General features: G+C 40.9%; 1 protein-coding gene across 1 annotated transcript; it reads left to right on the top strand.

Annotated features, from left to right (window-relative positions):
- The first annotated feature begins 12 nt into the window (after window positions 1–12).
- On the top strand, window positions 13–25,863 carry LOC144682937 (homocysteine S-methyltransferase YbgG). The gene is made up of 8 exons (XM_078545856.1): window positions 13–184; window positions 3,741–3,808; window positions 9,308–9,480; window positions 12,502–12,605; window positions 15,513–15,674; window positions 19,088–19,293; window positions 21,053–21,129; window positions 25,649–25,863. Exons 1-8 carry the CDS (start codon window positions 107–109, stop codon window positions 25,720–25,722), a joined length of 942 nt encoding a protein of 313 aa, XP_078401982.1. The 5' UTR covers window positions 13–106; the 3' UTR covers window positions 25,723–25,863.
- The last annotated feature ends 1,904 nt before the right edge of the window (window positions 25,864–27,767 follow it).

Below are 27,767 nucleotides of genomic sequence, written 5' to 3'. Positions count from 1 at the left end.
ACCGGACCTTTTGATGACAGGCCAATGATTGTGTCCGTCGCGACTTTGCGGGGCATTCACCTATTGGCTATGAAAAGTGTCAATCGAGTAACGGACGTGCTCGAGGATGGGTGACGGACACGAGATGACGATTGTTGATGGCGGTTTAGCGACCGAGCTCGAGGCGGCAGGCCTGAATTTGCAGGTGATGGGGGAGGGTAGGGAATGGAATTAGGGATTGAAATAATTCAGTGGGCGAAACCGGCGCGCCCTTTTTACGTAAACATGACTCCGCCTACTACCTGATTATGTAAACATAACCCCGCCCCCTACCTGATTATGCAAACATAACCCCGCCCCTACCTGATTATGTAAACGTAACCCCGCCCCTACCTGATTATGTAAACGTAACCCCGCCCCTACCTGTTTATGTAAGTTTGACTCCACCCCTAGGTGATTATGCGTTCTCGGCTCCGCCTCCTCCCTATGTAATTTGGATTCTGTCCTTGGTTATGAGCATCTACAAAAAGATTTAGTGACCAGAAAACGAAGAAGCAGCAATTTGCAGTCAGCCTGTGTAAAATTGACTTGTATTTATAAAGCCTTCTATCATTCCTTTTTTTTTGAAAAATATACTTTATTCATAAAATATCTGAAAGAACATTACAAAACATTTCAAAATGGCCTTCACAAAAAGTGCAATCAATAAGTGCAAGTTTCCCACATAGATCATGAGGTGCTTCAATACAATCAGTGGACATTACAGACATTTCAATATGGTCCTTACAGTCAGAAAGTGCAATGGTATTCAAGTTATCTTCATAGATCATGTTGCACTCTGAGGTGCTTCAATACAATTGGGATACATAATACATGTAATATTTGCTGCATACATTCAATGTGGGTCATACATCCCAAGAGGTCTATACAATTCCCAGCCCTTGGTGCACTATGGCATTCCTTTCCCCATTGTGCCTTTGCGGCAGCTGTCCCAAGCTTTAGTGCATCCCTCAGCATGTAGTCCTGGACCTTGGAATATGCCAGTCTGCAACACTCGGTCGGGGACAACTCTTTGCACTGGAAGACCAACAAGTTTCAGGCAGACCAAAGAGCATCTTTCACCTAGTTGATGATCCTCCAGCTGCAGTTGATGTTTGTCAGTGTGTGTGTCCCTGGGAACAGCATGTAGAGCACAGAGTCCTGTGTCACAGAACTGCGAGGGATAAACTTCGACAAAAACCACTGCATCTCTCTACAGACCTTCTTTGCAAAGGCACATTCCACAAGGAGGAGCACAACAGTCTCTTCCCCACCACAGCCACCTTGAAGGCAGCGTGCAGAGGGGGTGAGACTCCTGGCGAGTAGGAAGGATCTGACAGGGAGGGCTTTTCTCACCACCAGCCAAGCTACATCTTGGTGCTTATTGGAAAATTCTGGCGATGAGGCATTCTGCCAAATGACTTTGACAGTGCTCAGGGAACCATCCGACAGGATCCACCATCTCCTTTTCCCGCAGGGCCTTTAGGACGTTATGTGCTGACCACTACCTAATGGACTTGTGCTCAAAGATGTTTCTCTGCATAAATTTTTCCATGAGGGACAGGTGGTCCAACTACTTGGAGCGTTCCATGGCAGCATGGCCAGACCCATCCTTTGCAACACTGGGGACAGGTAGAACTTCAGCGTGTAGTGACACTTGGTGTTTGCATACTGAGGGTCTACGCACAGCTTGATGCAGCCACACGCATCAGGATGAGGGCGATGTTGGGCACGTTTTTCCCCCCTTTATCTGTAGGTTTGTATTTCATGTCCCTGTGAACACAATCCATTTTCAACCTCCAGAGAAAGTGAAAGATGGGTCGGGTGATCGCCATAGCGCAGGAGTGAGGAATGGGCCAGACCCATGCTACATACAACAACACCGAGAGTGCCTCGCACCTGATGAACAGGTTCTTATCCGCAATAGAGAGGGATCGTCACTCCCACATGCCCAGTTTTCTTTTCAAGCAGTGGATCCGAGCAGAAGACGGTGACATCGTCCATGTACAGGGAGGCTTTGGCCTCCACTGTTTGGGATCGTCACTTCTCTGATGCCCAGATCCTTCCTGATGAACTCAGCAAAGGGTTCTATGCAACACACAAACAGGACAGTGGAGAGAGGGCAGCCCTGCCTGACTCCAGATTTAATTGGAAAGCTTTTTGATTCCCACCCATTGATTGAAACTGTGCTACTGATGTTTCTGTAGAGCAGTTGGATCCTGTTGCAGATTCTCTCCCCAAACCCCATTTTGGAGAGCACATCCACCATGTAGATGTGCAATACTCTGTCAAAGGCCTTTTCCTGGACCAGGCTGATGAGGCAGGTGTCCACCCCTCTGTCCCACACATAGGCAATCATATCCCCGAATAGCATGAGGCTGTCAGAGATCGTCATGTTGCGTACAGAGCGGGTCTGGTCAGGGTGGATCACCAACTCTAGAGCAGACCTGACCCGATTGACGATAACCTTGTACAGAATCTAATAGCCCACATTCAACAGTGAAATGGGCCGCCAATTTCTAATATCCTCCCTTTCCCTCTTCCGCTTATAGATGAGGGTGAAGGTGCCTTTCCTCATGGATTCTGACATGTTGCCGGCCAGAAGCATCTGTGTGCTGATCATCTTTTCCCTACAGCTCTCCTTTGTGCCTGGCCGCACGACTTTGTATGTTGACTTCCTTTCTGTTGGTCAAGAGCCACCAGGTCACATGGACCAGTATTTCTTATTATCCAATAAAATTACAATTGATCCCTTTACAATTGATGCAAACTCTTAAAAATCCTTTTCAAGAATTCTTAAAAACAATTCCCTCACTATATTGCTTCTGGTCAAAGGTTGTCACAATGTGTGTGTGAAAGAAAATAATGGAGGATTGCGGATTCCCTCCCCAAACCCCATTTTGGAGAGCACATCCGCCATGTAGGTGTGCGATACTCTGTCGAAGGCCTTCTCCTGGTTCAAGCTGATGAGGCAGGCGTCCACATCCCTGTCCTATACATAGACAGTCGTATCCCCGAGTAGCACGAGGCTGTCAGAGATCTTCCTGCCTCGTATACATCTAACAGGTCTGGGCTGATCCAATCCCACAGAGTCAAATACAACTCAGCCAGCAAGCCGTCACTTCCGGGAGTTTTACTCTTCTCGAAGGACTCAAGGGCGTTAGTCGGTTCATCAGGAGATAGCAGTTTGTCCAGACTCACCCGTGTACTGTCGTCTAAGACCTCCGTGATAGAGGACAGGAAGGACTGGGAAGCTGTGCTGTCTGTGGGCTTCGTACAATCTGGCATTAAAAAATTTGCTGATTTTCAAAATGTCAGACTGTGATGACTTTACTGAGCCGTCTTCTTCCTTCAGGCTGCTGATCACAGAGCTCTCTCTGTGTATCTTTTGGAAGAAGAAACGTGAGCACATCTCATCCTGCTTCACGGAGCAGACTCTGGACCAGAAGACGATCTTAGAGACCTCCGAGGCAATGAGCGAGGCTTGCTGGCTCTTCACCTCTTGGAGTTCCTCCTTGACATTGACCCCCATTGACTGCAGCTAGAGCAGGTTCTGCACGTTTTACTGGAGTCAGGAAATTTCCCTCTGTTCCTTTCTAGCCTTCTGGACACCTCTTGGTTGGTGGGGGGAGGGTTGAATTTTATTGGTTTGACTTGAAATAAAAGCACAGTGAATGTAGATCAAATTGCACTTTAATAATGAATGCTTTCTTCTGTAATAGGAAGATCCATTGTGGAGTGCCAGAGTATTGCAAACTAATCCACAGGCAATCAAAAATGTGCACGCAAGGTAATTAGAAGCAGATTTTTGTTGTACTGTTTTGAATAATTTGTCTGTAGTTCAATGTTAAATATACAGCTCAATTTAGTTGGTAAGTAGCCCTATATCCATTGCTATTGTTGTGGAATTGAGAAGGACCTGTTATCAGGAGCCTGCGTACCCTTTATACTTTATAGAGGTATTTGTTATAAGTGCTTGAGGTGCTTGCCTAATAAACAGGTTTGTCGCCACTCAGTGTGCTCATTAATTTAATCTCCCACTTGGACCATTTATGTTAGAAAAGTAGCATCACTTACCCTCATTCTTTTCTTTCACACACACATTGTGACAACATTTGACCAGAAGCAATATAGTAAGGGAATTGTTTTTAAGAATGCTTGAAAAGGATTTTTAAGAGTTTGCATCAATTGTAAAGGGATCAATTGTAATTTTATCGGATAATAAGAAATACTGGTCCATGTGACCTGGTGACTCTTGACCAACAGGAAGGAAGTCAACGTGCAAAGTTGTGCGGCCAGGCATAAAGGAAAGCTGTAGGCAAAAGACGATCAGCACACAGATGCAAACGCAAAGAGAATGCGCAGGCAGAAAGAGAAACACTGAATTCATGTGAGCAGAGCCAGCAAAGCTCTCTACGAGAAGGCTTGTTTTTTGTTTGGCAGTAAGAAGAAAACTAGAATCCCAGAAGCTCTTGGGGAAGCGATGTAGGAGCGAGCTAAAAGGGACTAAATCATAAAATGTGGTGTGTATAGCTCAGGCATGTGAAAAAACTGAGTTTGTATCAGGAGTGGCCAGACTGTGAATCGGGGTGTTATTGGTTGGTTGATTGAAAAGGAAAGCTACACCATCAGGACTGTCTTGACCCAATGGAGAGAAGGTTCCTAGAAGTTCACCAAGTGTGCCTTGCTGATGATAATCATACCCATCAAACTTGGAGATGAAAGCTGTTATCGTATGGGACTCCTGACCTACGCAGCATGAATAAAGAACAGCATATTGTGGAACTGTGGTTATGTAGTGCCACATTTGTGCAGGGAGTGTTGCGGGTACTTGTGGCTGTGTAAGACATATCTTTGTTGTACTGATTATTTAAAGAGAAATTTGCCTTTTTATTTGAATTATCATTTGCTAGTTAATTCATGTTTAATTTTAATTTTTGTATGTTGGTTCTGATTTGTGTTAAAGTGATAGCTACAAAAAGTGGAATCTTGTTGATAATTTCTTCATTTGGGGTCATTCAGTAAATTTGGATATTCTGGTTTATGGTTTCCCCACAGGGATTGTAACAACGTGCATATTCAAGGCCTGATAGGATAAAAGGTTTCTGTCTGTTGCCTGAAGTGATTACAGACCCTTTTAATCCAGGTCTTAGTGGACTTGGACCCACAGTAAAAAATGTCCCAAGTTCAACATTGGTACAAAATTGGCAATCTGACTCAGAGAGACTACACATAGTGTGTGAGATGGAAAAATGTCTCACCCGTGTGATAGGCAGTGATCTTCAGAGGTTGGGGTTGTCATAAATTTGGAGAAGAGCAGAGTGGCCTTTTTCTCTAAGTCTAACTCACTTTAGTGCCTGGTGTATAAAGTGCTACTTTGGATCGAATATATACTGGTCGAAAAGCAGAACACTCTTTAATTTGTCCTAAAATTAATCAAATTAAGGTGAAGTGCCGGGTAATGTGCAAATGGGCTGGGATCCTGAACAGGATAGAGCTCAGGAAGAATTGCATTAATTCATCAACTTGATTCGACTATAGATTAGGCTGTTTGGCTTGATGTATCCAAGTTTTCAGCTTTAAAAGGGACGAGATATATCCCAAACAAAAACAGAATTACCTGGAAAAACTCAGCAGGTCTGGCAGCATCGGCGGAGAAGAAATCAGTTAACGTTTCGAGCCTTCATGGCCCTTCGGCAGAACTTCGGCCGAAGGGCCATGAAGGCTCGAAACGTTAACTGATTTCTTCTCTGCCGATGCTGCCAGACCTGCTGAGTTTTTCCAGGTAATTCTGTTTTTGTTTTGGATTTCCAGCATCCGCAGTAGCTTTTAGCTTTTTGTTTTTATCTTTGAGATATATCCCAAACTTGCTTTTAGTATGCTTCTAGCTTCTGGGCTCATTGAGATAGAAATTAATACCTAAGCAATAGAGAATGAGGACCCATGGAAGCTGATCCGATCCAACAGGTATGATGTACAATCTGTGAGGAAAAGGATGAAGACTGTCAGAAGGACAGGCAGAATGCTGACCATGGCAGCTTGGAGCAGGATGCTGTCCAAAGGAAGGGGGAGGGGGAGCTTAAGATGGTCATTGTAGGGGAATCAAAAATTAGGGGGACTGACAGCATCTTTTGGAAACAGGATCGAGAGTGCCACATGGTATGTTGCTTACTGGTGTCAGAGCAAGGAACATCTTGAACTGGGTTAAAAGCAGTGGTGATGTTGCCTTTACAGGATGAGATAGGCGTGCAGAAATGAATCAGGTTTGTAGGCGATGATGCGGAATTTCCAGCAGGACCAGTGTAGTTGAGGCTAGGTGTCCAACCTGGGCCAGAGCTCCTTGTCTGTGAGGCTGCTAGTCAGATGATTAAAAAGGCAGACTGAGACTTTTCAGTTCAGCAAAGCAATATTACTGGTTCCACAAGCCAGAGGCCCATGTCACATGACTCCTAACACTCCATACTGTCTTTGACAAAGGATGTGTATCCCTTGTCTGGGTCCCCAAGATTGTTAAATGTCTCAGCCATTAAGAATTGAAAGGAATGTTGCAGGGCCCTTTGTCTTTGCAGATGAGCAGACTCCTGTTGGCCAATCTGGGTTATGAAATGCAGATGGCCTTTGTATAGCTCTCTTTGAATTTGTTCTGTGCAGCCCACAGGGAGTCGTTAGTGGGTATTCAGGGATAACAATGTGTGAGTTTCCCCGATACTGCCAGGCAGCTTCTTCTGTTCGGGGCCACAGACAGACATAGATTCAGCCATTTTAGGTCCTTGTCCAGTTTGAATTTTTTTAGAGATAGCAATGAGCATATCTCTATATGTATTATATAAAAAATATACAGGGTGAGGTCTTAGTCCCTCACATTCTAAAGAGGAAAGGGAATCTGGTAGAAGGGAATAGTAGAATTCGTGATTAAGGATTAAATTACTTCTGCGATAAGGGATGATATAAGAAATAAGCAGGCAGCAAGATATGGGTACAATTAAGAAATAAAAAGGATAATACTGTAGTTGGAGTTGTGTATAGGCCCCTAGTGGTAGCTATGAAGTGGCAGAATACAGTAACACAGAGATTAAGACAAGCATGCATTAGAGGCAGAGTGATTTTAATGAGGAGTTTTAACTTCCATGCAGATTAGGATAAGCAGACTGATCAACCTAACTTATCTGCCTTCTCTCTGTCGGACATGCTCTTTTTCATCCAAAAAGCACAAGCAAAGAATGATTTTCTATTGGACGAACAACTTGCCACTATTGTGGATGTTGGAAAAAAGCGGCAACAAACAAGAATTGGCACAAAGTCTAAAAGAGGAAAGAAAAGGAGAAAAAAGAAAGCCAAGGAAATAGCATCGCAGTATTTCTGCCAATGTTACTGTAATGATGTTTAAATCCACGGTGATAAAGAGCATATTAGCCTTGGAAGCTCATTTTATGTGGGCAAATAGATTAATGAGCAATATACTGGGTGTAAAGCCTAAGCATTTGAGATGGTGTCAAACGCATTTTTTGCTAATTGATCTTTATGTGCTGGTAAACCTGCTAACACGTCCTAGGCCATTCAGAAATATTCAACAGTACTCTAAAGGGCAGAGTTCCAGCATAACTTAATTTTAGCTGTTTCCCAACTGAGTATCGTTATTTGATAACTGTTTATATATAGAGTCATAATGGCACTGGAGGAGGCCATTCGGCCCATTGAGTCCGTGCCAGCTCCCTGTAGAGCAATCCAGTCAGTCCCATTTCTCTGCTCTATCCCCATAGACCTGCAAGTTCATTTCCCTCAAGTGCCCATCCAAAATTTCCTCTTGAAACCATCGATTCCACTTCCACCACTCTCAGTGGCAACGAGTTCCAGGTCATTGTCACTTGCTGTGTAAAAAGGCTCTTCCTTGCATCCCACCTACATCTCTCGCCCAAATCCTTAAATGCTTATCCCCTACTCATTGTATAATCAGCTAATGGGAAGAGCTTTTCTTTGTCTACCATTCTAAACCTGGTTATTATCTTGTATGCCTCTATCAAATTTCCCTTCAACCTCCTTTGCTCCAGGGAGACAAATCCTGCTTCTCCAACATAACTTTGTAGCTAAAATCCCTCATCACTGGAACCCATTCTGGTAATTCTCCTCTGTGCCCTCTCAAAAGCCCTCACATCCTTCCTAAAACGTGGTGACCAGAGCTAGGCTCAATATTTTAGTTGAAGCCTAACCAGAGTTTTATAAAAGTTAAGCATAACTTCCCTGCTCTTTGACTCAACACCTCTATTTATGAAGCCCAAGATCCCATATGCTTTGCTAATTACTTTATCAATATGTCCTGCCACCTTCAAAGGCCTATACACATGAACCCCCAGGTCTTTCTGTCCCTGCATACTTTTTAGAACTGTGCCATTAAGTCTATATTGCCTCTTCTTATCTCTTCTGCCAAATGCATCATCTCACACTTCTCCGTACTAAGTTCCATCAGCCACTTATCTGTCCATTCTGCTGACCTATGTCATGTTACAATTGATCGGTATCATCCTCACTGTTTGCCACGCCTCTAAATTTGGTACCATTGGCAAAATTTTGGAATTTCACTCTGTATTCCAATATTCAAACTGTTTACATATATCTCAAAACAAAATGTACACCGCTGTCTATCATCCTCCAGTCTGAAAAACAACCATTTACCACCACTTGCTGTTTCCTCACCTTAAGCCAATTTTTTTTGTCTAAGCTGACACTGACCCTCCTATTCCATGTGCCTCAGTTTTGTTAACCAGCCTTTTGTGTGATCTTTGTCAAATGCTTCCTGTAAATCCATATAGGCAACATCCACCACATTCCTTTCATCAACCTTTTCTGTTATATCATCAAAAAATTCAGTTAGATCCGCCAAGCATGATTTGCCTTTTACAAATCAATGCTGGCTCTCTTTAATTAACTCAATCCTTTCCAAGTGCATATTGATTTTTTCCCCTGATTATTGTTTCTAAAACCTTATCCACTTTTGATGTTAACCTAACTGACCTGTACTGGAATGTCATTACACCCTTTCTTGAATTGTCACATTTGCCACTCTCCAATTCTCTGGCACCTCCCCCATATCTAGGGAAGATTAGAAAATTATGGCAAGCGTTTCCACTATTTCCTCCCCCACTCCCTTTAGCATCCTCTTTGCCCCTAATAGTTCCAATTGGAAAATCTACCATAATGTAATGCTGACTTGTCAATGCAGATAGAATCTGAGTCAAATATAGCTCTCTAATTTCAACATTAAAACTATTTATACATATTGTTTCACTTCTAGGTACCTTTGTAGTGGCGCTGATGTAATTACTACAGCCACATACCAGGCGACTGTGGCAGGATTTGTTAAGTATCTTAGTTTGAAACCAGAGGAGGCAGCCCTGCTCTTGCAGTCAGGAGTACAACTTGCTAAAGAGGCAGTCGATGAGTTTCTCTCAGAATCTAGAAGTTCAGGTATGTTTTGCAGCTACTGTTAGCTTTTCATTTCAGACTTGCTTTTCAGGCTAACTGCACAACCCATATTGTACATGCTGAAATCTTGCAAGTATTTTTTTCAACCAAATTGAGAAGCAAAATTTTAAACCTATATTTTTTAAGTATGAAATGCTGCTTTGAAGCATTACTTTCTGGGGCTGCAAACTCCCCCACTGTTCTATTGTCAATTTTAGTGTGAAATTTGAGCCAGTATTAATTTCTTTGGTGCAGCTGATACAGGTAGAGTATCTCAAATCCGGCAACCTCAGGACTGAGGCTGTGCCAGATTTTGGAACCTGCCGGTTTTTGGTGAGGAAAGAATCGAAACACCGTGATCGAAATTGGAACGCCTTAATTCAGTAAATAGGGAACTCAGGAAAACCAACTGATATGATTAACGGCCATGTTATAGGGAGTGACAAGGTATTGGAGGTGTTGGCAGGCTTAAAAGTGGACAAATCTCCAGGTCTGGATGATTTGTGTCCCAGACTGCTGAGGGAGGCAAGGGAGGAGATCGCAAGGGCTCTGACCCAAATTTTTAATTCCTCTCTGGCCATGGGGGAGGTGCCAGAGGACTGGAGAACAGCTGATGTGGTTCCGTTATTTAGGAAGGGTTGTAGAGATGAGCCAGGGAACTACAGGCCAGTGAGTCTCACGTCAGTTGTGGGGAAACTATTGGAGAAATTTCTGAAGGAGAGAATCTATCTCCACTTGGAGAAGCAAGGTTTGATCAGGGATAGTCAGCATGGCTTTGTCAGAGGGAGGTCATGCCTAACAAGTTTGATTGAATTTTTTGAGGAGGTGACTAGGTGTGTAGATGAGGGTAGTGCAGTTGATGTAGTTTATATGGATTTCAGCAAAGCCTTTGACAAGGTCCCACACGGGAGACTTATAAAGAAGGCAAAGGCACATGGGATACAGGGTAATTTGATAAGGTGGATCAAAATGGGCTTACTTGTAGGAGACAGAGGGTGATGACAGAAGGCTGCTTTAGTGACTGGAAGCCAGTGTCCAGTGGCGTACCACAGGGATCTGTGCTCGGTCTCCTATTATTTGTCATTTATATAAACGACATAGATGACTATGTGGGGGGTAGGATTAGTAAGTTTGCAGATGACACAAAGATTGGCCAGATGGTTAACAGTGAGGTCGAATGTCTTGGGCTACAGGAAGATATAGACAGGATGGCCAAATGGACAGATAAGTGGCAGATGGAATTTAACCCTGAAAAGTGTGAGGTGATACACTTTGGAAAGAGTAATTTGACAAGGAATTACTCAATGAACAGCATGGCACTAGGAAGTTCTGAGGAACAAAGGGACCTTGGCATGTGTGTCCATAGATCTCTGAAGGCAGAGGGGCATGTTAGTGGGCTGGTGAAAAAGGCATATGGGACACTTGCCTTTATCAATCGAGGCATAGATTACAAAAGTAGGGAGGTCATGTTGGAGTTGTATAGAACCTTGGTGAGGCCACAGCTGGAGTATTGTGTGCAATTCTGGTCGCCACATTATAGGAAGGATGTGATTGCACTGGAGGTGGTGCAGAGGAGGTTTACCAGGATGTTGCCTGGGATGAAACATTTAAGTTATGAAGAGAGATTGGATAGACTTGGGTTGTTTTCGTTGGAGCAGAGAAGACTGAGGGGCGACCTGATCGAGGTGTACAAAATTATGAGGGGCATGGACAGGGTGGATAGGGAGCAGCTGTTCCCCTTAGTTGAAGGGTCAATCACAAGGGGGTATAAGTTCAAGGTGAGGGGCAGGAGGTTTAGGGGCGGGGCAGGAGGTTTAGGGGCGATGTGAGGAGAAACTTTTTTACCCAGAGGGTGGTGACGGTCTGGAATGCACTGCCTGGGAGGGTGGTGGAGGCAGGATGCCTCACAACCTTTAAAAAGCACCTGGATGAGCACTTGGCACATCATAACATTCAAGGCTATGGGCCAAGTGCTGGTAAATGGGATTAGGTAGGTAGGTCAGGTGTTTCTCACATGTCGGGCCAGACTTGATGGGCCGAAGGGCCTCTTCTGCACTGTGATTCTGTGATATGTTGCTGATGGTATTAAGCCACTTGCGCATTAGATTTAATAACTCTTTAATGCCTTCCCCACTTCCCTACATCAGTGGACCCTTGAAAATGAGAAAAGATCAATTAAGCTGAAATGATGTTTAAAATACCCTTTAGTTGCAACTGAAAACTGTTTTTTTATTCATGCAAGATTGTACAGTACAATTTAATAACTCTCTTTGAACTGACTTGGATCAGCTGCAAGAAGGAAACCAGTGTTCATGGAACTTTAAAAGGCTTGTGGGACTCTAGTGCAATGTTTGAATTTATGCCTGTGGGTTTCTATTTGGGTGGTCTTAATGGCATCAAAACTCAATACAGCTACCCTGTGCTGTAGCAAAAATAGACATATGTCCTGACCCCCAGTACAATGTAATTTAGTGGAATCATGTATTCAATATTATGTTTAATAGACATTTCCAATTTTTTCCCTATGTTTTTTTCCCCAAATTTCTCTGCTCCTCTCTTGAAAGCATTGACTCATGCAGAGGTATAGTTCCAGGGATGTTTGCATCCCTTTCAGTACTTGGCTAAAGTGAAAGATATTTATGTATGAACCTTAACAGTGACTGTGAGCAGATTATTTGATTATAAGGAGCAACACAGTTAAGCGTAATCTTGTCCTAGCTCAACACCCACATGAACACTTCTAGCATGGGTCACACTGTAATGATCAGGAGTGAGGATGCAGGCTGCTTCCCCAGGATGCTCAAGTGTGGCACCTGAGCCATTATACTGGCTATGATGGAACTAACATCTTACAACAGGGGACTGAATCCAAGAACATACTTATCAATATAGCTAAGCTGCTCATTAGATAGATTTGCTGGCCTTTGAAGTAGCCACTTTCGACAAGTTTTTTATGTAATGTAATTTATTTTATGTTCCTATGAAGTTACCAATAACCTGATTAAAATATTTTGCGATTTTGAGAAAGGGGAAAGCCCCTTATTGCAGGTTCCATGGGGCCTTATGGAGCTTTTCTGCATGATGGTTCTGAATATTCAGGAAACTATGTCGAATGGATGACTAAAGAGGTATGGATCAAATTGTATATGATGATATGAGTGACTTATAATGTAGCAATTTTGTCTTGTCCAATCGCCAGTATCTATACAGAATATTATTTGCTGATATACATATTCAGGTTTAGGTGTTAAACCTCTGCTGAAGAGACAATTGTAATGGTTATAGTACTGGACTAAATGTTGTGAGTTCAATTCCCACATAACACCTTGGGAAATTGCATCTGGAAAGGAAACCTGAGATTCCTGCCCACAGTAGGTGGTTAGTGCTTGACACCATCTCAAGAATAGACATATGTCCAGTTGGCTCCGGATATAGTCAATAATTCCAGCCTTGGCAGTGTCGCCAGTGCCCCATGACAAAATAAAAAAGTAATCTTTGCTTTGGAAGGAACCTTGCTTTTTTTGCAGTTTAATTTTGAGGGAGAAAGGAACACTGTCCAAATTTTTTAAAAAGTGTTTAATAAACCTTGGAAGAGGAAGAATTGCACTGTTTATACCTCAATCATGTCAATCCTCATGTCATTCATTAGTGTTCCTGAGCATCAAAAAATGGAGATCCTGCCTCATGATCCCAATTGAGTTCTTTAAGGAAGAATAGTGGATGATGTTTTCTGCTTTGATTTCCAGAACGTGTTTGATAAAGTACCACATTGAACGCTATTGGATAAAATTAGATTATACGGGATTATTAGACAGATACTGTGTTGGATGAAGAACTGGTTGAGATGTCATAGGCATGTGGTTGACATTAGTGGCGCATATCTGAATGAGACATGGTCATGAGTAGAGTTTCACAAGACTCTATTGGGAGTCCAGAACCTTGTGATTCAGAGGCAAGAGTGCTACGATTGAACCACAGCTGACACTAAGATTAAAGTTATTAAGAATTTAAGAGTTTAAATTATGCTCCTTGATAATTACCCTGTATTATTTATTAAGGTGTTACGTATTAGTTGTCAGTCTTACTCAGGCCATTGGATGGCTGGTGTGGGAAATAGCAAATATCCCTTTGATGCTCTTCTAATGTTGAAGCACAGTTTTTTATCAGCATCTCACTATATAACTATACAATAACTAGGAATGCTTGTTGCAGATACTTGAGTCAAATGCCTGAAATAGAAAGGTTCCTGGACAGTGAGATATGGGCGCTGGTAATATAACCCACATTTGCCAGCCTCGCATTGCACTTCACAGTTGCCAGTCCAAGACTGATAGTTCTTGTATAATTAATCTCTTTAAATCCTTAAAGGATTCATTGCATTTATTGTCCTAACATTCAAATTTTGGGGAGATCAGTCTTTTATTGTGATGTTAAAAATACAAGATTTTCTTTCTCAAAATGCTGATAAGTTTACACATTTCTGGAGAGGTAAGCATTTAGTTCATCAGCTAACTAGAATGAAGGCCTGGTTTATAACTTTTTCTGATTTGTACTTATCATGAAACTATCATATTTTTCATAATATTATTGTGGGATATTGTAAATTAGGCTTGTGTGTGTGTGGCTGATTTAATTAAATTAGAGATGGGTAGACTGCAAGGTTGAAATTATCAAAAGAGTTAGGTGTAAAAAGGGATTTGAAATGCTAATGAGTTAGATAGGTAAAGACAGCAGATAGGGTGTGAATGAAATTTGCATTTTAAGATAAGTGGAGAGGTGTTTGGTTTTCAAAGGGACATGTTAAGGTTTTTATAACTGACAAGATAAATAGGACAAGGTTATTACAAAAACAAAAATTGCTGGAAAAACTCAGCAGGTCTGACAGCATCTGTGGAGAGAAAAAGTTAATGTTTCGAGTCCAGATGACTCTTCTTCAGAACTAAAGAGAAATAGAAATGTGGTGAAATATATATTGTATAAGGGGGGGGTGGGACAGATGAAGCTAGATAGTAGGTCCGCGCCCCCCCCTTATACAGTATATATTTCACCACATTTCTACTTCTCTTTAGTTCTGAAGAAGAGTCATCTGGACTCGAAACATTAACTCTTTCTCTCCACAGATGCTGTCAGACCTGCTGAGTTTTTCCAGCAATTTTTGTTTTTGTTTCAGATTTTCAGCATCCTCAGTATTTTGCTTTTATCGCAAGGTTATTATGTTGGTTTTTCCCAGAAGTGCTGACCATAAGGAGAACATAATAGATTTTTATATTATGGGAAAAGTAAATTCCAAAGACATGGGGGAACAATGGAATTTGTAAATTAAAGAGGAAGAAATATATTTAAAGAAGGATGGAAGGATGTGTGTGTGGCCATGTGAGATCTGAAAGGTACACCATGAGAAACAGACTTGGGGAAAAGTCTCTAGACACTTTGCAGAAGTCTGCTGTTCCAGTAACCAAAATCGTGTGAAAAGCCTTTGGAATTCCACTGTCGAGTGGGTGCTTGTGGTAACCTTGCTGGATTGTCTCTATAAATTTAAAATCTATTTTGGACCGTTGCCTTAAAAGGGTTGTGTAGTTGGGAGTCTAGTTAATTAGGAATTTTGGAACTTGTTATAATATTAAGTAACTGTGTAACAGTAATCTTGTGCATGTGTTTTATTCTTTTCCTTTGTTAATAAGTGTTCTAGTTTAATTTTTAAAATCTCTAAAGCTGTTAGTAGACTCATTACTTCTGAATTCAGTGCCCAAACCTTCTCGTAATAAATACAAATTGCAGAATCATTGTGATAGCATGGCCAAGTTTCCCTTGTGGATTTGGTCTGCCTGGCAAATAACACCTGCTGTATACTTCATTGGAAATGTAGAGACAATTTGTATGATGTTGTAATACAAAATGATTTTCTCAGAGGAAAATTCAATACTGAAAAAGTTAAAATTGTAGCATAATTTTGAAACTTCAGATGCTCAGTATTCAAATATTTTATTTATGAAATTATTTTGAAATGCTGCATAATCCTTTTGCGGTTGTTGCAGGAATTAAAGGCTTGGCATCGACCTCAGATGCAGTATTTGGTAACTGCAGGAGTGGATCTCATTGCTATGGAAACAATTCCCAGTCAGAAAGAAGGAGAAGCTTTGGTGGAACTTCTTAGCGAATTTCCTAACACTAAAGCCTGGCTGTCATTTTCCGCCAAGGTACTTAGACATAGATTTGAATTATTAATGAAAGTTAGCTTTTTTATTGATTTCTAAAATACTGTAAAAGCTTTAGCAATGGAATCTGGTTGAGTTCATGAATTATGTCAAACCAGATGGGGAAGAAACAGGAAGGAATCTGGGAGTCCTAGTAGACTGAATGCCGGCCATGTCTGGTCATTGCAGAACTAACAAAGTGAATTCTGAGCTCTATTGCCAAATCAGTAGCATTACAATTCTGAGGTTTACAAGTTGTAGGTGATTCTGAGGAAAGGCTTTGGATCTGAAATTCCTGGGGCTGGAAAGGTTGGATAGCTTGATTTTTTTCCAGGGAAGCGGGACTCAGAAATTTGAGCCATAACATGATTCTGTTGGGGTTCTGCCATATGAGTTTGGCCATAGGCTATGGAAAAATATTCTATCTGCTCTCCAAGGTGGAATATCTGGGGAGTGGAGTGGGTAGGTGGGTTCCAGGCTTTCTCTCTTTTCCTGCCCATTACGACCTCAGTAAGCCTCACCGTAACACATGTTCATCTATGAATGGCCTGGGAACACCTTGGCTAGAGCAAATGGAGAGCTAAATATTTAGCTCAACCTTCCACATAAGCACCACTGAAACACCAGCCCTGGTTATACAGATGACAGGTTTTCCAGCTTGGGGCTAGAATGGTTGTGATTTCTGCTCTGACGTACTTGTGATAGCAGAATGAACCCCTGGAATTTGGGATCTTGCATTCTTTAAATGTGAACGGAGCATTATGAGAGGAGACCTAGGGCAGAATTTTGCCCTTGATGGGCCCCACTGGCTCGGCGGCGGGCGGGCAGCCAATCGCCGCCGCCGAAACGGGCCCTGCCGCCATTTTAAGTGGGCGGGCCAATTAAGGCCCACCTAGCGGGTCGCACAATGGGAAGCGCAATGCGCTTCCTGTGCGGGGTGGGGGAGGGATTCCCCAACTGTCAGAGTGCGCTCTTTCGCGCATGCACACGAAAGAGCGCACATCTCCCTGAGACTAAGTGCTGTCTCAGGGAGATCATGACAGTGCATCAAACTTCAAAAATAGAATAATAAAAAAATTATTAACATGTTCCCCTCATGTGACAATGTCAAACGAGATGGGACATGTTAATAAATATCACATAAACTTTATTAAACTTTTTTAAAACAGACGTGACACCTCATCCCGCCAGTGGATGAGGTTTCATGTTTTCTCAGAAGCCCACTGGGGCTCCTGGTCTGCCCGCCAGCCTTAAGGTTGGACGGGCAGGGCCTTTAATTGGCTTAATGATCCTGTCAATGGCCTCAATTGGCCATTGACAGGTCGGCGGGTGGACAGCAGATCGCGCTGTCCGCCCGCCTTCCTGAATATTTAAATAGGGCGGGATGACGTCGGACGTTCCTCCTGACGTCATCCTGTGTCATTTTCGCATCGGTGAGCGGGCCCCATCCCCAGCTCGCCGACGGAAAAATTCTGCCCCTAGAGTTGCATAAAAAACTAAATGGATTAGAAAAGTTAATCTTGTGAACTGCTTCAAGTTAAACTATGACTGTAGGTCAAGAAGACGTAGATACAAACTGGTAGAAGTGAAGTTTAGGATTGATTTTACAATGTATTTCTTCACATAAAGAGCGATACCTGTAATGGCCTGCAGTTCAGCGGTTAGGCAAAAAACCTGGTCATTCAAGATGCAAATGCATGCTTGTTTGGGAGGGACGAAAGAACGAGCAAAGAACAAGCTAGATGAGTTGAATGGCTTTCTTTATCTTCCTTTGTGATGTTTGTGATTATAAAAATGTTCCCTGGAATAATAAATTGTTTAATGCTTTCCCTGAATATGAATTTTCTTGGAGTACTAAATGCTATTAGGACATTATTTAACAAAGCTTATTTTAAACAGTAAAGTGAAAAGTTTCTGTTGTAATGCTGCATCTCTTATACCTGAAAGAATAGAACAGGTGAGACTATGGACTTTCCTGTGGCTATATCAGACTCGCTGAAAGAGGTCAATACAAAGTGGGCTTCTTTTGAACAATTCTCTCCAATAGTGAAGCACTCCACTGCTCTACAATGTTCCCTCTGAAAACCTGGCGAAGAATTGTAAACCTTATATGAAAATAAGAACTCATCTAATGAGATTTGAAGGGAAATTTTAACTTCCTCCACCTGGCAGAAATGGGAAATTGAGGTGATTGACTTACCACCTTGTTCTCACTCCATTACCATGGGCTGGATTTTATGAGGTGGTGTGATCCCCATCCCCCAACTAAAAAGTTGGTGAGGAGCCTGTGCAGGGAAAAAATGGCTGCCCTACTGTCATTTAACAGTCAGCTGTCTGTCCCGCGTCAGACAGCTGCCAGTCCCCAAAGGAGATTGTTGCTGGAGCCGGACACAAAGGTAGGTTTGGGGTGCGGGGCGGGGGGTTGTGCGGGAGAGATTTCACAAGGGTCAGGCTGGCAGGCCCCAGCGAAGGGGAGTGAGGGGTTGGGGGTGGGGAGCTGGTTTGAGAGGTCGGGTGGGAGGGTTAAGGGGTGAGTCTGATCTTGGGTGGGGGGGTTCCTCCGATGGGAACCCTCGCAGGAGGTTACCCTCCACCCCCAAACTTGGCCGACACCAGTCCACATAGCTAAAGCTGCCTGGCTTCCCACATGGCACGGGCTGCCCCTGTCATGGGTAAAATAGTAGCGAGGGTAGGATGAGGCCCTTAAATGGCCACCTGAGGGCCTCAACAGACCCAAGGGTGTTGGGCTGCCTGACACCTCTACTGTAACAGGTCAGGAGCATGCGGGAAGGCCACCCGCTGGATTTTATGAGCCTGCCTGCCTTCATAGCTGCTGGCGGGTAAGGGTAAATCTAACCCCATATTCCCTAGGGTCTCCTGGCAGCCTCATGAATCAATGCAAATATATGATGTACATAGGACTCTGATGCAATTTTAATAGCCTACTATGCGGAGCCAGCACCGTTGATGTTTAGCTCAGTAAAATTGGTTGGCAAGAGAAGGAAGCATGGAAAGATAAGTCTTTCTATGACTTATGGATTTTTGTGGGGCCAGGAGGAACAGAGCACTCTTTTGGGCTCCACAAGAATTATGTGGGCTGCTACTGCCTCGGGATGCCACCTTGCACAATTGCAGGCCCTTCTCCCCAGCCTTTCTGCTGACCGGATTGGATTGATCTCCATGCCACCCAAACAGCCTGGAGATGGTGGGCTGTGACACCTATTCGAAATGGACTTGGCAATTATCAACTGGCTACCAAATGGCAGTAGTTAAAATGCCTCCTTTAATCTATTATTAATTCATGTGGAGTTTGCAATTTTACTATTAGAACTTCCAGAACTCCCTATGGATCTTAACAGCTCTAGAGTGCAATTTTTACTTGAATTTTCTAATCTTTATTTCAAACTATGTTGCAGGATGAGCAATGTATTTCTCATGGAGAGAAGTTTGATGATACAGTGAAATTTGCAATTAAATCTGATCAGCTGGTAGCTGTAGGATTAAACTGCTGCCCCCCTGATATAGTTAGTCCACTCCTTAATACAAGCAACAAAAATAGAGGACCAGAAAGAGGATGGATTGTATATCCCAACAGTGGGGAAAGATGGAATCCTAATACACGGTGCGTCTTTTAAACCAATAATTGTAGAACCATTTTGTACAAATAATGTCTCTATTTTTAAATCCAGCATGACTTCTAATCCCTCTATGTCCCTTTGAACAGGTTAGTCCTGTTTATTTACATCAGTGAGAAATATTAATTGATAGTTTTTCAAAATTTTTAGCTTTACACTAGACTTTTGGTTTGATTGGCTCAAAGGCAGATTCCAACCCTTTGGTCTTCTAATAGTAGTGACCACCCAAACATTGCAAAGATTAAAATTCATTAGTGTTATGGAATTGATGCTCAGCTGCAAGTGTGATTATCCATGAAAGATTGAGAATTCCAGCTGAGTGGATCGATGGCAAAACAAAGATGGGTAGATGTGATCATTCTTGGGTCACTAATATGTGCAAACAGAACTTGAACTATTCTTACTTTTTTTGTACTAGACGCTCTTATATTTTATCCATTGTGAAATAAAGCAGCTTACAAATAAACCAGCTAATGCTTTGTCTAGTGTTCCCTCGGTCCACCTTTGGAGAACTTGCCTCAGAGATCCAGCCCAGAACATAGAAGTCGCTGCCCCTAGTAGGTGTAGAACAGTGAAAGCCAATTTTTGCAAGGCGCAGGCAACCAGATCACTTAAAGGAGTAACTTACACCACTGAACCTGCAGCAGACCCAAATTTGTAATTAAGTTAAACCTAAAAATAAGGCCAACAGCATTTTGGGTTTTAAAAATAGGGCACAGAAAATAAAAGTAATGCTAAATGTGTACAAAACATTGGTTAGGCAAGTTAATGATACTGTGTGCAGTTTTGGAAACTCTTTAGATAGGAATTAAAGTTCTATAAGTATAGAGTATAGATTCACCAAAATAATGCCAGTGTTGGAAACTACAGTAATGAGAAGAGACTTTAGATACCGAGACTATTTCCACTACAGTAGAACAAACAGAGATTTAATAGAAGCTTTAGAATTATGAAGGGTTTGATAGTGAATAGGAAAAGACTATTTCTTCTCGTTTGCAAATCAGTGACAAGGGGACCATCCATTTAAATTTTTCATCATGAGCAAGAAAAGAGCTCAGGAGAAAGTTCTTCATGTGGAGAGCATGGAATGCTTTGTCATAGACAGTGGTTGATGCAGAGACTGATGCATCTTTTAATTCAAGACTGGATAAAGAGAAAGGTACAGGAAAGAATAGGTCAGTGGGATTAGTTTTGGATTGCTCGAACAAAGAGTTGGCAAAAACACATTAGGCTGAATTGCTGTAAATGTTCAATTGGAACATTGTTCCAGGTAAACTGCTGTCCTATAGGAGGCGGTTGAAAATTGGGGTCAGGAATCCTTAATTCCATGCTTTACTCATAATTGATAGGAAGGGAAGAGAGACTATACCACTGCAAATAATCTCAATAAAATCAGTAAGATGATGAGGCAGTGAAATAACAAACCGATGAAAAGATTTTACAATAATTAATCAGGGATGAAATAGAAAGAAAGACTTCACTGGGATTCGCTTCTACATGACACTAATTGCTTTTGACCTTATTTAAATTTATGATTAAGATATTGATTCTGTTTTACAAAATGCATTTATGGATTATTTTCATGCAACTTTCTCTATATTTGGGAGACAGTGGCCAATAGTTTGGAAAAACAGTGTACTATGATACGCACATAGAAAATCACTTTCTACAGCTTTCTCTGTATGCTATATAATGCCTAAGCTATTTATTGCTTAATGTTGTGTTTCTGATACCTTATTCTCCCAGCTGGGAAAACAGGCCAGTCAATAATCAACTTGCAAAATTTGCATTGGAATGGAAAGAACTTGGGGCTAAATGGATTGGTAAGTTTTCAGAAATTTAAGTTGTATGGCTATGATCAAGGAGACAGTAATAAAAACAAATTAATTAAGATTAGTAAAGACGCAAAACGTTTATCAAATTCCCAGAGAAGATTTTTAAATTCAAGATCAATTGACACTTTTAAAAGGGAGATGAATTGATATCTGATGAGAGGGGGATTGAGAGTTGGAGGGCTATTAATAGCTTATTTTTGTAGGAAAGGAAATTAATCCAGTTCTGTAGGACTGTCCTTGCATGGTTTAATTCCCACTTTTTTTTATCTAGCTGCTGCTGCTCTATAACAGTAATCTGCAGGCACAAGGTGAACTTTCATACATACGCTGATTACATTCAGCTGCATCTCTTCACAAATCTCTCAAGCCTTTAACTTAAACTAAAGACAACAATGCATTGACATGAGATAACCTTTCTACTGTATAGACAATCTGTACGTTTAAAAGGTTGGGTATGTGTTTTTATTCCATTTCTCTTTCTTCTCTGTTTTCTTCCCTTTTTTGCTAGTTACCCTTTTGAGCATATAACGTTTGGAAAGGCCTAAAATATACTGAAAATATGAAGACAAACAATTTCTAACCCCATATGTTAAGTAACTACATGTCTTTAAATATTGACTCTAGCCCTTTAACAACAAGGACAATTGCATTTATACATCTTTAACATAGAAAAAAGCCCCAAGTGCTTCACAGGAGTGTAATCAGACAAAAATAGACATCCAGCCAAATAAGGAAATATTAGGTAGAGTGACTAAAATCTTGGTCAAAAAGGTGGATTTTAAACTGGGTCTGAAAAGAGAAGAGGTGGAGTGGCAGAGGTGCTTAAGGACTGATAATATGTGCAATGTTTTCCCCTTCCCTTTTGTAGCACAATCTCCAATATGGACTAAAAGTTCACCAGCCGGTATTTAAGGATGAACACAGAATAGCAAACAGAAAGCCTAGAGTGTTAGTTATTTTTAAGCTATTAGAATTATTCCAGTGCCGTTCCAAAAAAAGGGCATTAAATGTATAAATAAACCAACCACAAAGACTATATATTTGAAATTGTCTGTTTGGATCCTTCTGGAAGAATACTCTATCCTAGTGTACCTTGGACATCCCTCCACTGATCTCAAATCAGGAGAACCCCAGCCAAACCACCAAGCACTACGACTTGTGCATACCCTACCCCTACATCTACAGATTTTGTTGCTCCCAAGTACTCCTAAATTTCAACTCTTTCAATGCTCACAAACCCTTGAATTCATTATGTCCATACCTGGAAACATCCTCCCAAGTGTTCTCTCAAAAATACAGACTCACACTCCACTTTTCAGAGCTCTTGCAGACAATGAGACTCCCCTAATATTTGCAAACTCTCATATTTCCGACTAACCCCAGATACCAGGAACTCCCTCCCATTTTGTCCACATGCGACACTCTCCTTCAATGCTTGTCTATTCAGTGTCTCCCCTCCTCTCACTTCTACCAAACCTAAAAGAAATCCACAATTCTGCCAAAACCTTAGCATCCCTCACCTAGTATTTCAACACCCACACTTCCATTCTAATTCTGACAAGTTCTACAGTGGAATCTAAACCCAGACCATCCCAATGTTACCAAATTCTACTAATCCCTCTCCAACTGCTTGACAATACTGCTATACATCTAACATCTTTCCTGCAACCTGATACATCTTCCCTACATAGTCCTACTGATCCTTCACCTTCAAACAGATACGATTAAAATAAATTAAATCAATCTATTATGATCAAGATCATTGATTTACAGTGTAATAGAAAACTGAAAAATTATAGAATTCAATCCAGGAATCCCAGAATAATTTTAAAAACATATTCACCATAAGTCAGTGGCCTCATAACAGAGCATTGTATATTACATGGCACAACTGTTACAAAATATTATATTCTCAGACTGAGCCGCTCCTTGGGAGATCACTAGCATATAATTAATGAGTCAGCACAAGATCAACCTCTAAGATATCCTGCTCGTGTCTTCTTTTGGATCTCTAAAGTCCCCATATTTTACAACTATTTGTTTCCTGTTTCGAAACTATTTTTCTACCCAACACCATATTCTGTGATTTTTGAACCATGTCAAAGGCCTTTTGAAAATCTAAGTACAGATCATTAATTATACTTGCCTAGTGCAACAGGTCACTGATCTCTTTGAAAAGCTCCAGCAGCTTAGATACACTTGACTACCTTTCTGGAATCCATGCTTATGGAAGCCTATGGAAAAAGTAATGATTTTCCAATGTTTTCTGCACTTTATCTATTAAAATCATTTCAACCAATGTCTTACTGTATAGTACGTTCTAGGATGTCTCTTGACACTTTTAAATTATTTGAGCTATTTTTCATTCCTTGGGAATCTTGCAGAATTTAGAAAATATCTCATAGCTCTGTAAATTTTTCCTATCACATTTTGGTGTGGATCAAGTCCTTTATCTATTTTATAGCCATACTTTATCATTATTTGCTTCTTAACTGCTATCCTGGAAACTTGTTATCTTGGGTATATTTTCTTCCAGTTCTGGAATAAAGACAAATGTGCTTAATAAATCTCTTTCTTGATTCACATTGGCCTTTTGTTACTTTTTGAGTGGTTTTAATTTTCTAGAATAAATTTCAATTACAACCTGACTGACATTTCCTCAAATAAGGTCCACTTTTGTGATCTCACAGCCATTAATCATTCTAATTAACCTTTTTTCCTAATCTAGTTTCACAATTCCTCAAAGGCTGCTCATTTTCAGACCAGCATTTTTGTGTCACAGTCTTACTTCCATGATCATTTCAGTTCCAATGATATGGTGATCACCGGATGCTCCTGTTCCTTTCTTGCATACCATACAGATTATTAATAATCTGGACATAGCTCTATTTATGTTGTTTGTTCAATAAAAGTATGAAAACTTACTCTTGCTTTTACCTATGATATTTTGTTTTAAAATAGTAGATATATTTTGCACAAAAACAATTGCTTTTTTCAATTAATGCCTGACTCACCACATAGGTTTTTTTCATTCGTTCATGGATGTGGGTGTCGCTGGGTAGACCAGCATTTATTGTTCATCCCTAATTGCCCTTGAAAATTAATGCCTCAGATTTTGCTTTGAGAATGATAGTGAGGCTAACAACTTTACTTCCAGATTTAGACTCTACATGTCTCAGTGAGGATTCTTCAATTAGATTGGCTGAAGCACTTCGCTACTTTTTGCCCTGCTCACACAAGCCATTGATCATGGGTGATCCAACACAGAGCGTCTTGCTGGAAAAGTTGTCTGATGACAGAAAGGATCCACTCAAAAGCCCACAAATATTCTATGGTCAGCTAGCGGTGTAGTGATCGGCGAGCACAATTACTTCACTGCTGACTGGCTTTGATTTTGCAATTAGGTTGTAAGAAATCTTAAATTTTGTCCACAAACAGGTTCCTTTTTCCTTCTGCCCTTTTCCCCCTTTAAAGTTCACTTTAGCTTTATTGGTGGTATTCTGTATCTGGACTAGAAATTTGTGGCTTCAAATTGTACTTTAAGACTTTAACAGATATACTACATTGGCATTTCAGTACAGTAGTAAGGATTAATGGCATTGTTGAATATATCATCTTTGAAATTAAGTTCTAAATAATGGCCCTTTCTGTCTCTTTTGATGATTTAAAAGATCACATGGCAGTATTTGAAGAGCAGTTCTCATGTCTTGCCAACATTTCTCTTTCAACCAAAGCCAATAAAAACATTTACTACTAGTTTTCACTTTTGTGTGCAAATTAGCTGCCTAAATAACAAGGTCTGCAGTTCAAAAGTAATTAACTATTGAAATGCTTTGGAATGCCAAAGCCAATCTTCCTGTGCTGAAAGTGTCTGAATTGTTGATGTGGAGTTTCACTGTCCCATTTCACTCTAATTCCTCATTCATTATTATATTTCAGCCTAGATGAGTGCCAGACTATCAGACTACAATATGCATCACAGCCATGTCTGAGATTGTTCACATTTGTTACTTTTCAGCAGGAGTCAATGGAGAGCAAGGAGTGGACACCCTGATCAATTTTCACATCCCGAACTTAGGGATACTGATGCCATTTGTAGCACCTGTAACATTGTTTTGACTATGATCAGAAATCTCAGCTCTCAGAGAATTAGTTTCTGATCTTGGTCAACTGAGATATTGGAGAACCCAAATATAGTTATGGATGAACTGTATTAAGTATTCCCCATCTCTAGCAGCAGAAAGTTTTTAAACAGGAATTCTTTGCTGTAATCTTAAGTGCTGTTATTTTCGCTATCTACATTTCAAACACCGTTTGACCCTTAAATCATGATCCTAAGCTTAAATATTTTTGTAACATCTAGCATTTTTATCTTTGACTAATAGTTATATAGTTGTTAAGCTGGATGTTTGCTGAAGCATGGATTCTGACATCTGAGTTCTATTAATATCACTGAAGAATTGACCTTTCTAATTTTGTACTTTTTAAAAATACCTATCTATTATAGGTGGCTGCTGCAGAACTACTCCAGCAGATATAGCAGAGCTACGAGATACTCTAAAACTGAATACGTCACATTAATGAGCTTTAAATATTGGCAAGAGGAATGTGAATGATGTTAACTTTCGTTGCCATTATCACCTATTACAGTTTGTTAAATACTGTACATACCATTAGCCTATTAAATACTAAATAAACTGGTTGCTTGGTGAATTTGCAAAATTCTTATTCTGATGTATTGTTTGTTTAACTCCATGATCTAATCCCCATATGGAAGGAAGTTTAAATTTGGAATAAGATGACGTCCCACAACATGTAGATAGCATTTGATCAGCATGATAGGCTGCTGTATACTTATTATGGCAACTAGATTGCTGAAAAAGCTTATTTCACGGCTATTTCTTAACTGTATTTGAGCATCAGTAATTCCATGGAGAAACATTAATATTTGATAACAAATCGTTGCAAGAGAAACTTTATCACAACTTTAGAGTGAGTGAGGACACCCATTTTAAATATTAGATGCTTGTTTAAAAACTGCTAGCTTTGTGTAAATTAGGTACCCTCCCACTGATGAGGAAAATTCTGACTGCCACAACCAGGTTCTAAGAATTTTCAGGGCCAGAATGTCAACAGCTGTTCCAACTGTGCAGAACATCACAGCCTAGCTCACATGTGAAAAATGGACAAATGGGGGCGATCACATGGTTTTGGTTGAGTTGTCTGTGCCCATATTCTGTAAGACCTGGACAACATTCAGACTTGGGCTGATAAGTGGCATGTAACATTCCTGCCATACAAGTGCCAGGCAATGACCACCTCCAACAAGAGAGCATCCAACCACCTCCCCTTGACATCTCCCCCCTGGTATATCTGGAAGTGCCATATAATTTTACTTTCACTGTTCCATTAAGGTATCTTATGTAAGCCCTATTTTAATGAGTGATTCCTCATAGCTCTTATTCTGACAGTTATTTATTTTAACTAATCTCTTTTCCTGAAGGAACTGACACTGAGGCAAGGGCAACCTCATGGCTCTTTCCTACCTCATCCTTGGGCTTTTTGACGGTTTCCAGTGTTGCAGTGGCCAGAGCACTGTACAACTATTTTGAGTTCTCTGTAACTGTGGGTTTACATTATTCAAACATGTTAAGTGATAAGTTAACCAGTTAACCAATGTCCTTGGGTCTTTCAACATCCCCTTAATTTGCCTCCTAATTGAACTTCCGCTATGCAGGACCATGTAATTGTTAGCAATGAACTTAATTTGCTCAAACATCCCACGTAAACCTTGTTTGAGTTCTCTTTTGTAAGATATTGATTGCCTTCTCTACAATTCTTAGCTTATTCGAGTGCAAGCAGACTAGTCCCTGTCATCATGAGAACAAAGGGGAATTTCTGAACATAACATCTGTTCGAATGATTTGAGAAAACATCAAAATTGTATCCAGATAACTTACAAAGCAGTCTCTGAAAGGACTGTGTAGATTAACCAGAAGGGACCTATCCTTCCCTGGAAACTTTTGCTGATCACATGGTCGTACATGGATATCATACTGATTGAAGGTCCAACTGATACAATGCACTGTTTAGCCATTGTAGAGAAGTTTCCATTTGTTAGGTAATCTCAGTAGCAGTAAGGCTCAAGTCAGAAGGTTATGGTTCATAGAATATACAACAAAGAAACCAACCATTTGGCCCAACTAGTCCATGCTGGTATTTATAGTCCACTCAATACATTCTAGAACTTGAACACAATCCAGGCTTACACACTAGTGCAGTAATGGAGTAATTAATGCAAACTGTGACATCTCTATCTGCACCCGCCCTTCCCCCACCACCCCACATCACCGCCCCCAACAACAATTTAAAATATTATTTCAGACTGCCCCTTGCTGGAGGCAGAATAAGGTAACTGTCACATTTATGCTCAATAGCATAGTATCAAATGTATAAAAGAAGTTTATCCTGCAGTCCTTGAATGAAGTTCCATTCAAATGGTAAAAAAACAGATAAGATGGGCATTTACCTTTCTTGTTTACATGTTCTAATAAAGTGTTTTATTGTAAATATGTTGCTAAACTTTATTCATGAAAGGAGTGATAACATTGTTGATAAACTGTGGC

This window comes from Cetorhinus maximus, chromosome 7 (genome assembly GCF_964194155.1).
Source record: "Cetorhinus maximus chromosome 7, sCetMax3.hap1.1, whole genome shotgun sequence".
NCBI lineage: Eukaryota > Metazoa > Chordata > Chondrichthyes > Lamniformes > Cetorhinidae > Cetorhinus > Cetorhinus maximus.
This window is presented reverse-complemented; position numbering and strand designations above follow the sequence as displayed.